The 12,090-nt window shown below is 51.0% G+C and overlaps 1 protein-coding gene across 4 annotated transcripts in view; it reads right to left on the bottom strand.

Annotated features, from left to right (window-relative positions):
• LOC101129773 (multidrug and toxin extrusion protein 2) overlaps positions 1-12,090 on the bottom strand; it is a 49,566-nt gene that overhangs the window by 21,533 nt on the left and 15,943 nt on the right. For 2 of the 4 annotated variants that reach the window (XM_063706594.1, XM_004042116.5), the window contains exons 6-13: positions 9,951-9,995; positions 9,537-9,742; positions 8,981-9,078; positions 7,856-7,969; positions 6,682-6,749; positions 5,314-5,422; positions 4,338-4,413; positions 3,851-3,920 (exon numbers count right to left, since the gene is read on the bottom strand). In XM_063706594.1, the coding sequence (XP_063562664.1) occupies positions 3,851-3,920; positions 4,338-4,413; positions 5,314-5,422; positions 6,682-6,749; positions 7,856-7,969; positions 8,981-9,078; positions 9,537-9,742; positions 9,951-9,995 (786 nt within the window). Of the gene's footprint in view, positions 1-3,850; positions 3,921-4,337; positions 4,414-5,313; positions 5,423-5,896; positions 5,939-6,681; positions 6,750-7,855; positions 7,970-8,980; positions 9,079-9,536; positions 9,743-9,950; positions 9,996-12,090 lie in introns of all 4 variants that reach the window. The other 2 variants (XM_004042117.5, XM_004042115.5) reach the window with 2 other exon arrangements.

Here is a 12,090-nt window from a genome sequence, read left to right as displayed (position 1 = left end):
ATAGCCAGCCCTCCATACCCACAGCTTCTGCATCCGTGGATTCAACCAGCCATGGATCAAAAATATTTGAAAAACAATAATACAACAATAAAAAAATAAACAGCATAGCAACTGTTTACATAGCTTTTACATTGTATTAGGTATTATAAGTAATCTAGAGATGATTTAAACTCATAGGAGGATGGGCATAGGTTATACGCAAATTCTCTGCCGTTTTATATCAGGAACTTGAGCATCTGTGGATTTTGGTACCTTGCGGGGTCCTGGAACCAATTGCCCAAGGATACCTAGGAATGATTCTATTGGTGAAAGAATAGACAAAAAAGATCACTGGAATGGAAGAGAGAGCCCAGAAATAGACCCGTACAAATACAGTCAACTGATTTTGACAAAGAAGCAAAGGCAACTGGAGAAAGCCTAGTTTTTTTTTCCAAGAAATGGTACTGGAACAACTGGACATCCACATAGAAAATAATGAACTTAGATATCCTGTTTTACAAAAGTTAAAACCACAGACCTAAAAGCAACATGCAAAACTATAAAACTCCTACAAAATAATAGAAAATTTAGGTGAATTTGGGTTACACCGTGACTTTTTAAAATTTTTTATTTTACTTTATTTTTAGAGATGGGGGTCTCACTCTGTTGCCCAGGCTGGAGTGCAGTGGTATAATCATAGCTGACTATAGCCTTGGACTGTTGGGCTCAAGCAATCCTCCTGCCTCAGCCTCCCAAGTAGCAAAGACTATAGGTGTGTGCCAACCCCGCCTCCCCCCCCCACCCCCGCCCCCAGCTAATTTTTAAAAACTTTTGTAGAGATAGGGTCTCCCTATGTTGCCCAGGCTGGTCTCAAACTCCTTGGTTGAAGTGATCCTCCCACCTCAGCCTCCCAAAGTGCTGGGATTACCAGCACTGGTATGCTGGCATGAGCTCTACTGCACCTGGCTGGCAGTTTCTTAAAAAGCTAAAAATAAAATTATCATTTGACCCAACAGTTCAACTCCCAGAACTCTACTAAAAGAAATGAAAACAAATCCACACAAAGACTTCCACGTGAACATTCTAAACAGCATTATTGATGATAGCAAAAACTAGAAACAACCCAAATGTCCATCCACTGATGAATGGATAAACAAAGGCAGTATTTCCATACAATGGAACTACTCGGTAATAAAAGGAATGAAGCAGTGACGCATGCTGCAGCATTGATGAACCTCAAAAACAGTATGCTAAGGAGAAGCAGCCAGACACAGGACTGCATATCATAAGACCCTACTTATATGAAATTGTTCATACAGACAGAAAGCAATGCAGTGGATTGCCCAGGGCAGGAGATGGGAGCAGGGATTAACTACAAAACAACAGTCTCCAGGAAATTCTGTGGGGTGATGTAAAACTAGATGGTGGTGATGGTTACATAACTCTAAATTCATTTAAAATCACTGAGTTGTATACTTATATATGAATTTTATCATATGTAAATTATAACTCACTAAAAGTTTACAAAATATAAAAATAAGGCTCATGGAAAATGTAAATTAAGAAAAAACCGACTAGCCAGGAGGAAAAATGATGGGCTGCACATACACAAGCCCTCAGGCCCTGGTAACTGTTCTCTGTAAACCTGACTCGGAGTTTCTTGGTAGCCAAGTGACTAGAGAACTACTGCCCCCTGGAAGGGGAGGCATACTTAATTTCTTAAGAAATGCTGGGCCAGGTGCCATGGCTCATGCCTGTAATCCTAGCACTTTGGGAGGCCAAGGCAGGAGGACTGCTTAAGCCCAGGAGCTCAAGACTAGCCTGGACAACATGGCAAGATTCCATCTCTACAAAACTTTAAAAAGAAAATTAGCCAGGCATGGTAGTGCACACCTGTAGTCCCAGCTACTCAGGAGGCTGAGGTAGGAGGATTGCTTGGGCCCAGGTGGTCGAGGCTGCAGTGAGCTGAGATGGCATCACTGCACTCCAGCCTGGGTGACAGAGTGAGACCTGTCTCAAAAAAAAAAAAAAAAAAAAAAAGCAAAGCTATTCCTAGCTTTCAATTTCAAGAATGATTTCTCAGGTGTGGTCTCACCCAGACACTAGAGAAAAAGTATGAATAGTGTCTTTTAACAGTATCCAGGCCAGGTGTGGTGACTCACACCTGTAATCCCAGCGCTTTTTGGGAAGCCGAGGCGGGTAGGTCACCTGAGGTCAGGAGTTTGAGACTAGCCTGGCCAACATGGTGAAACCCTGTCTCTACTAAAAATACAAAAATTAGCCAGGCATGGGGGTGCATGCCTGTAATCCTAGCTACTCGGGAGGCTGAGGCATGAGAATCACTTGAACCCAGGAGGTGGAGATTGCAGTGAACCAAGATCACACCACTGCACTCCAGCCTGGGCGACAGAATGAGACTCTGTCTCAAAAAAAAAAAAAATATAGTATACTATGACAAAAGCAATAATGGGCTCCATAAAGTAGTTTCATTTAATGTTCCTTGATAAAGGCCACAAATATGATGCCAGAACACAGCCCAGAGAAGACATTTCTGCTGAGGCTAAGAACATGTGGCCCGAGCTTGTCGCTTTCTGAATGCCCGGCTATATTCAAAAGTAAATCCTAGAATAGTTAGCGAACTGAATGGAGTACACAGAGGCCTTTGGAAATATCCTCCGTAAATATGATTTCTTTCAGTAGATTTGTAATGAGTTGGTAATTATTATGCAAGTGTTTTTTCCCCAGGTAGGGAAAGGGCTGGAATGCGCCAGTATTGCTAAGTAAGGGCATATCCTTCTGCAGAGCTATGGGAATGTATGCAAGGGGTGTGTTCCTGAAGAATTCACGTAACTCCAGATGCAAAGTAGGAGAGCTATGAGTTCAAATTCTGCTTATTAAGCAAGAGTTTAGTGTTTTGGGTTTTGTTGTTTTCTTGTGTTTTTAAAAAATCATAGCTGGGCACAGTAGTTCATGCCTATTGTCCCAGCACTTTGGGAAGCTGATATGGGAGGATCACTTGAGCCCAGGAGTTCGAGGCCAGCCAGGGCTTGGAAGATAAACCTGGCAGCTCCCGAGGCCAGCCATGCCTCCACCGTGCCAGCCTTCCTCTGGCCCAGGCTAGTGACTCAGGCCAACGTTGGAAGGCCCACCAGGAGAGGATTCCACCTACCATAGTGTGACCCTGTCTCTACAAAAAATACGAAAATTTAAAAATTAGCTGGATGTGGTGGCATGCACCTGTAGTCCCAGCTACTCAGGAGGCTGAGGTGAGAGGATCACTTGAGCTCAGGAGGTTGAGGCTGCAGTGAGCCATGATCGCACTGCTGCACTCCAGCCTGGGTGACAAAGCGAGACCCTGTCTCAAAAAAAAAAAAAAAAAAAAAAAAAAAATCACATAATTCAAATCTGTGTTAAATGACACCTGTCCTTTAGTGATCAAAGGAGCAGAAAGTCCAGTTCCTTCTGTGTTCTGGGTGGGCTCGTTCCCTTGTAGAAATGTCCCTCTGTGCTGGCAACAGGATATGGTTGCCATTCAGCTCCTGGCCAGCCTGGGGCACAGGTCAATGTCATGGTCCCAGCTCATGAGGAATCTGGAAGAAAAAGATTTGTGGCTTTACACTGCTGCAATTTTTCAGTTCTTTGCTAATCTGCATTCACTTTTGAGCTCGTGTAAATTGCAGAAGAAGAAGGAAGTCACTGTTTGAAATAAGAATGGAACTATTATCAGCAAATACTTTGGGCACTTACTATACAGTTAGCCCTTCACGTGTATTAACAAGTTCATCCTCACAGCCCTGCGAGGTCTTGGGGAGGGCACAAGTACATAAATCATGTCCCGGGGAGTCAGGCTTCGGATCAAAGTGGTACTTACACAGATGGCCTCAAACACGTGAAAGACACTATAAACCGGCAAGACCTGGCTCACCAGGGCAATGACATCTCTGCAGAAGAAATGAGAAAGCATTAAGACACAGATGTATCCTTTGAGACCCATTTATGTCCCTTCTATTCCACACCCCACCCCCACAAGAAAAAGCTTTGGAATAGAGGTAGTTGCCCCACACAAATGTAACTGGCACTGCTAGCCCAGAGTTTTCTGTGTCTGTGGGTCACACCTAAAACTTCAGAAGAGCCCCCACAATTTTGGACTGCCCTTCAATTAGCCTCTTGTCTATGGACAGGCACTAAAGGCCTGGGGTGGATAGACAGAGGTTGGCTTCCTCTCAGTGAGAGCCAAGCCTGGGCTCTTCCTGCTTCCTTTGGGCCCAGCACTGAGCCAGGAATGTGATAAATCTGAGGACACACTGGGAACCACTTTGACATTTTCCAAGAGTCAGCACAGAAAACTGATTACCTACTCATCATTGGTAAAAATATGCCCCAGCTGATTTTTCAGGATGCTTATCAGGGTGCCCAGGACCAGGGAAATGCCAACTGGAAGAGACAAAAGGTGCAGCAATGACAGACCCCAAGCCAGGAAGCACCCTTGCTCAGATCAGCAAAGGGCTGGCCCCTACGTCAGTGCAAGTCAGCCCAGCCCTCTGCAACCAGGTGCCTTTTGTCACAGGCCTTCATGTCCCCCGCATCTGAGGCGTTCATTTGGGCTAGACAGTTTTGTAGGAAGGGCGGTGTAGAAAATGCTTCCACTCCAGTGGTTCTCAGAGTGGGCGGCACGCTGGCCCAGCAGCATTAGCATCACGTGGGAACTTGTTAGGAACAGATTCTCAGACCCTGCCTCCGACCTGCTGAACCAAAGCCTGCTGGTGAGGCCCAGCAATCTGTGACCAGCCCTCCAGGGGATTCCAGCGCAGGCTACCGCCTAAGAACCACTGCTTTCTACAGGGAAGCCGGTCTGAGCCTTCCAGTCTAGAAAGCACAGCCATGATGTCAGAGGACATGAGTGGCTCCTTCTCCAGAGTGGGTTGGCAGCTGCCAAGCTCATGGGGGTGCTGGGAGGGCCAGGCCTGCAGAAGGACTCTGGACAGCTGGAAGGAGAGTGCTGGGCAGGAAGGGCCGTCAAAGAGTCAGGCTTTGCTCTAAGGTAAGTGGTAGAAGCCAGCTGTCTCCAGAAGAGTCCCAGAATCACAGCAGCAGGGAAGGAGTGAGTGGGGATGGGGAGAAAGTGGTGGGAGGGACGCTTGCTGCTCAGGGAGGGGCAGCTGTCAGCTTAGCAGCAGAGGCTGACCTGGGTCAGATGGCAGGTCCAGCAGGCTTGGAAGATAAACCTGGCAGCTCCCGAGGCCAGCCCTGCCTCCAGCATGCCAGCCTTCCTGTGGCCCAGGCTGGTGACTCAGGCCAACGTTTGAAGGCCCACCAGGAGAGGACTCCACCTACCTATGCTGAGCACGCCCGAGACGGCCGAGCGCTTGGCCTGCACAGTATCCGCAGCCCCCAGAGCCATCCCCACTCGGACACAGACCCCGATGCTGAGCCCCAAGGGAATCTGGGATCAAAGATAAGAACGCACTGTCAGTGGGCCCACCCTCCAACCCCTGGAGTCCTGAGCCAGCCTGGGCCAAGAGGGACGTGAGCGGGAAGGCAGAGCAGATCTCAGGCATGCAGCGTAAGAGGCAAGTCACATTCTTCCTTCTGACAAGGAGGCAGGGAGGGCTGGGGCTGGGAGAAGGGTGGGGGTACCCCCAGTGACACAGCCAGTCCCACCACCACCTGCGCCATCAGAGGCAGCACAGGCAGGCGGGCCTTGCAACCGAAATCACTGTGTTGTCCAAATCAAATGAGTAAACAGATTTTAAAGAGGTGACTGTGGTCTTAGTCCCAGAAAAGCTCCCTGTAAGAAAAAAGAGATTTCAGCAGAAACCACTTGTAAAAATAAGAATCTCTAAATTGATTTTGTAATGTAGATTTTTGTGACTCCTTTGCTTAAAGCTGGGGTCAGGGATAACATGCAGATGCGTACCCGAGTGACATGGGCTGCATAAGCAAGATGATGGCTGTGTCTCTGTGGGGAGTAGAGGGGAGGTGGGGGCTGTGGTGGAGGAGAGCCCATGGCCCTGCTGGGGACGCTGTCACCCAGCTCTGGCCGACTGCAGTGTGCAGGAATGTGGGCCTGCTGCTCAATGGAATGTGCTCAATGGAATTTTTTTTTTGAGACAGAGTCTTACTCTGTTGCCTAGGCTTGAGTGCAGTGGCACGATCTCGGCTCACTGCAACCTCCGCCTCCCGGGTTCAAGTGATTCTCCTGCCTCAGCCTCCCAAGTGGCTGGGACTACAGGCTTGTGCCACCATACCTGGCTAACTTTTTATATTTTTAGTAGAGATGGGGTTTCACCATATTGGCCAGGTTGGTCTTGAACTCCTGGCTTTGTGATCTGCCCTCCTCAGCCTCCCAAAGTACTGGGATTACACGCGTGAGCCACTGTGCCCAGCCTGGAATGTGCATTTTTAAAGAAAATCCAAAAATAAGATTGTGATGTGAAATCTCCCAATTTTAAAATAATACTAATTAATTTTTAAAATTCCAACATCTGTGAGTGAAATATCACCCTTGATAGTCAGGTTGTGGGCACCTGTGTGTGAGTCCTGGTGTAAGCTGAGCAGGGTCTGGACCTGGTGGGCACGAGAGGCCCGGGGGGGGTCCTTCGGGAGACAGAAATAGCTTCAGGTGACAGCCTGCCCCCCTCCTATGACACCTCCAGCCATCAGGTGGGGGATGTGGGGAAGGCACCCCTGCAGGAGCCTTACCATGTAGGTCACAGTGGCCACCTCGTAGATGACAGCCTGGGCAGAGAGATCCACCACGCTGAGCAGCCCTAGAGGAGAGGCCCGCCGTGAGCCCGGCCCGCAGCCCCAGACACCCAGACCCTGTGCCAACAGGACGCTGCTTTGCTTTGGGGACTCGGGCTTTTTTTTTTTTTTTTCCTTGAGACAGGGTCTCACTCTGTCGCTTGAGCTGGAGTGCAGTGGCGCAATTATAGCTCACTGCAGCCTCCACCTCCTGGCTTAGGTGATCCTCCCACCTCAGGCCCCCAAGTAGCTAGGACTACAGGTGGTGCCACCACACCCAGCTAATTTTTGTATTTTTTTGTAGAAACAGAGTTTCGCCATGTTGGCCAGGCTGGTCTCGAACTCCTGGCCTCAACTGATCCGCCCACCTCGGCCTTTCAAAGTGCAGGGATTACAGGCATGAGCCACTGAGCCCGGCTGATTTTGAAGGGCAGATTGGTAACAGTGACAACAAAAAGACATTCCTGCCTAGCCTTCAGCCTGTTAGGAAAATTCTGCCCAGTGCCCCGGAGGCCCCTGCAGGCTTCCCTGTGTGGTCTCTCTTTCCAGATGAACTCAGGGTGGCAGTGTGAGGGAGGGGACAGAGAACGGGACCAGGGTCTGGCAACTCGAGTTCGGTTCTTGGCCCTCCCACTGATTTTCTATTTGTGGAGTTCCTGTGTTCTTGGGGCCCCTTTTTCTCATCTGCAAATGCGGGGCAGGGCAGGGGTTCTCACATTCAGGCTGCCTGGAGTCCTCACTTCACCGAGTGCTCTAATGAGCACACACAAGGCAGCAGGTGGGAGCCTCACACTGGCAAGCCCGGACCTCTGCTCACACCCGCAAACCAGCTGAATCTCTCACTCCTCCGTGCCTCAGCCACCTCCCACGGGCACCTGCTCTGCCTGGCCCATGCTGGGATTCAGGCACAAAAGGCCCAAGCCTGCCTCCTGGATGCTCACAGCCTACTGGGGAGGCAGACCAGCAACAGACGGATCAGCCCCGCTGGGCAGTGGTGCTCTCTGGGTCCAAGCCTGAGGGCCTGGCCAGTGAAGCTGGAAGGGGGCTGGTGAGCTGCCATCCTGGGGAGGGGGCTTCTGGGCTGGGTGAGCCGCCCACACGCCATTGCGCCCCCCCATGCTCTTCCACGTACCCATGAGGAAGCTCCCGATCTCATAGGCCCACCACTCAACACAGATCATGAGCATGCTGGGGACAGCCAGGGAGAAGAAGGGGCCCCAGTCCTGCAGGCACTGGCTGGACCAACCTGGAAACAGAGGCCCCATGAGCTGACAGCCTGCCCTGCTTGCCCACCTCATTCCTGCTCCCCACTGCCAGGAGGCCCCTAAACCCCTTTGGCTCTTCCTGCTCTGGGGCTTAGCAGGCCCAGGCACTGGGCATTTTGCAGAGGGAATGCAGCTGGTCTAGAGCTGGTGTTGGGGCCTACGGAGGAGGAGGATGCAGGAACAGGGCACCAGGCTCACCTGGCCAGTCCACGGTGTGGCCCCAGGGCCCAGGGCATGGGTGTTGGTCCCCACTCCACCCTCAACAGTGTGGGATCTTGAGCAACTACCCACCACTCTGCAGGCTCCATTTCCATCTGAAAACCCCAGGCCTTATAGCTGCCCTGCCTCCCTGGGGAGTTTTCAGAGGCAGCATGAGATCAAGGATGCTGAAGGGAAACACACCACAGGTGCACTGGGCAAGCTTGGAAGGGGCTCAGCCAGGGCCCTGCCCCACATGAGGCCCCAGGGGCCTGCAGAGCTGTTCCTGAAATGCCTGGCAGGAGAAGGTCCTTGTATGGGATTGGCTCTCAAGAGGCAGAAAAGGACAGGCAGGCCCCTACACGCCTGCTGTTTCAGCAAATTACTTAACCTCCGTCTGTCATAATCTCCTCTTTGTAAAATGGGGCTAATGAGGTGGGGTGAGGTTTAAATGAATTCAGGAATGTCAGGCACCCCACGCACTGCTGACGCCTGGTATTCCACGGGTGTCACTGCTCTCACCGCCATCCTGAGAGCAGAGGCTGGGCAAGAAAGCTCCCTGGGCCAGGCGTCTGTGATGGACCCAGCAGGGCTCTGCATCGTGACACCTTGGGTGGAGGGACTCTGGGCCCTTGGGGTTGGGGAAGCAAGGGGGAAGGAGGGGGCTGTGCAGGGTCCTGCACCTCCCCCAGCAGGCTCCACTGCACCCTCTGCCTGCTGACCACCCTGCCCCAAGGCTGGGGCAGCACCACCGCTGGCCTGCTCAGCCTCCCAGAGCAGGCCAGGCCTCCCACCTGCCCACGTCTCCAGGTGCAGCTTCTTCAGCACAATGTAGAGAAGGAGGAAGACGGTCTGTGCAAACTGGGAGATGATGTTGGCATAGGCGGAGCCCCTGGGTAAGGAGGGAGAACAGGGCTGCAACTGATGCCAACTCTCTGCCACCGCCCTGCCTGAGAGAGAGGTGGCTCTGGCGGCCAGCCCGTGTGGGGCAGGCATGGCTCTGCTCTTCCCCCATCCTGGGATCAGACTCAACCAGGGCCCACAGGCACCTCTGGCCATGGTGGCTCTACCAAGGCAGCCGTGACTACAGTGTCCTGGGGGCCACCTTGCCAGTGCCCACTTCACCTCTCTTGGTGGGCTTGGGCAGGAGCGGGGAGTGGCTGTCCTCTCACCCAATGAAGCGTCAAACTGAGGTCCCCAAGGGACCATCAGGCCCCTCCAACTCCCCATAACCCTCCACTTCAGGACGGCACAGGCAGGGCCAGGATGGTGACTGATCTGTCTCCACCAGGGGTGGAGAGCTCAGTGGGCAGTGTCCCCTGACCAGGCCCCACCAGCCCCCGGGCTCACCTGACCCCCAGGTTCAGCACAGAAACCAGGGCATAGTTGGCCACACCGTTGACACAGTTGCCCACCACACCACTGAGGACTTGGGGCCAGGTGATCTTCTGAAATAAATGAAAACTGGCCCTGCTAAGGTGTGAGTGAGATAGATGGAGGATGGACAAACTCAGGGTTTGGAATGGGGACTCCTCCTCCTGCCCCTTCAGCCATCCCTGTTGAGGAGTTGGAAGAGGCTGGGACGCACAGCTTCTCACCTGCCTCTGTGCGGGAGGTCAGGACGTGGCAGGTGGGTTGGAAGTGACTCCTTTCAAGAGCTGGTTCACAGATGGTGGAGAGTAGGGGAAAGCCCCAGGCCCCCCTCCTACTGGAATAGGGCAGTGTGCTGGGAGAAGGGCTTCCCCCCACACCAAAGACCTGTACCTGATTTTGCAAATATTTTGCCAGCAGATTGTAAAGAAAAATCACCTGTATGAAAAGCAAACCCAAACAAATCAACAATAATGACCAAAACTCACCAAATGAGCATTAACAGACATTCCTTTCCAGGACATAGTACCCCAGATTGGGGCAATTACTTCATCAAAGTATGTCTGGGACCTCTCAGGTGCGGCCAAAGCCTACCCAGCCACCTGGACTCATGCTCGGGCCCAGCCTATGGAAGAGGCCCCCTCAGGGCTCCCTTCTGCCACAGGGGAGATGAGCAGGCATGCTTTGGCTCTGAGAGAGTACTCTTGGCACACATGCTCATAGTGCACAGTGCCTGGTAGGCCTTCTGGCTGCTAAGCCAGGCTTCCATCAGCTTAGGAAGGTGAGAAGTGACCCAAGGGCCTGTTCACAGAAGGGCCCACTTTGGCTCTGGCCTTAGAGACAGGATTTGAAGGTGTGACCTCGGATGAGGGAATGGCAGGTACTGAGACATGCTGGCCATGGGCAGCCTATACTAAGCAGGGTCAAGACCCTACGGGGGTGGCAGGCCCTTCCCTGGCTGGGGAGGACCGCAGGGGAGTGTGCGTGGCAGTGTGTGTGTTGGGGGGCACTGTACCTACCCTTTCTCTCCTCTCTTAAGGGGAATAGAATAGGCATCAACTGAAACCTAGCCCAGGGCCCTTGTCCCATGCCTTCCTGTAGCTCTCCACTTATTTTCAGCATAGTGTACTGATTAAGAGTATAGAGCTGGAATAGACCGGGTTTAATTCCTGGCTCTGCCTCTTCTGAGATGTGTGATCTTGGGCAAGTTACTTAATCTCCCTGAGTTTGTCTCCTCATCTGTAATGGGGATAATAATAGTGTGTGTGTGTGTACTTAATATACACTTAATATTTTACATACATAAATATTGCAAAGTTAATATTGCAAAGTGCTTACAAAATGATATATGGGACATTTAAGCGTTCCAAGTGTTAGCCACTAACATAACTATGTTAGTGTTATTAGTCACTATTATTGGCAATTAACTTTTGCAGCTGCATTTTATGGAAGGACTTTGGCTTGACAAAGAAGACACCACAGTGACATCTTTATAGAGCATTTCCCCCCGACCCAGCCCCAATAGTCCTGGTTGACAAGATGCCATCAGCTCGGTCTGAAAAGCCAAAGTATGGATTATATGGAAGACTCAGAGGAGAAGAGCAGCCCTATAAGGGGGTTTCCGTAAACTAGAAAAAAATCTGTAACCAGCTAGGCCCCAAAAAGGTCATGGCACTGGCCTGGCAGAGAGGTGGGTGTGGCTGGGTCTGCTGGGACTGCACGCTGTTGGGGCACCCCACCTTCACCCTGACCTCTTCCCTGCCCAGCTCCCTTGCCCAAAACTTTCCCCCGGTGCCATGGAGGCTACACTGTCAGAAAGTGAGCTGAGCCTGGTAGGGCTGTCTAGCACACAGAACTGCCAGTCGTAACAGGCATCACTAAGCTGCAAGTCAAACAGTGAAGCACTGGGCTGCAGAAGAGACATACAGATCCCCGGGTCACTGGACATACAATCACTGACCTAGATAGATGCACTGTTGATTAATTAACAAATTAATGCAGAAAGGAGAGAATATGTAATAAATGGTGTTCAAAAAAATTTTAGTTGGATTAATATCTTAAATGTAAAAATAGAAACCCTGGAAGGGTCCAAAAAAGTATAAGCAAATGTGTATATAATCTTGCAGTGGGTTAAGTCTTTTTTTTTTTGAGACAGAGTTTCGCTCTTGTTGCCCAGGCTGAAGTGCATTGACACAATCTCGGCTCACTGCAACCTCCGCGTCCTGGGTTCAAGCGATTCTCCTGCCTCAGCCTCCCGAGTAGCTGGGATTTCAGGCATGCACCACCACGCCCAGCTAATTTTGTATTTTTAGTAGAGAAAGGGTTTCTCCATGTTGGTCAGGCTGGTCTCAAACTCCCAACCTCAGGTGATCTGCCCGCCTCAGCCTCCCAAAGTGCTGGGATTACAGGCGTGAGCCACTGTGCCCGGCTCAAAATTCTTTAAGTCAGAAACATAAGCAGAATAAAAGGCAAATGACAAATTGGAAAATATTTGAGACAAAGGATTAAGATATTATTTAATAAGAAGTACAAT

Source organism: Gorilla gorilla, chromosome 4 (genome assembly GCF_029281585.2).
Source record: "Gorilla gorilla gorilla isolate KB3781 chromosome 4, NHGRI_mGorGor1-v2.1_pri, whole genome shotgun sequence".
NCBI classification, from domain to species: Eukaryota; Metazoa; Chordata; class Mammalia; order Primates; family Hominidae; genus Gorilla; species Gorilla gorilla.
Note: the sequence above shows the minus strand (reverse complement) of the source record. Positions and strands in the feature narration are given on the sequence as shown.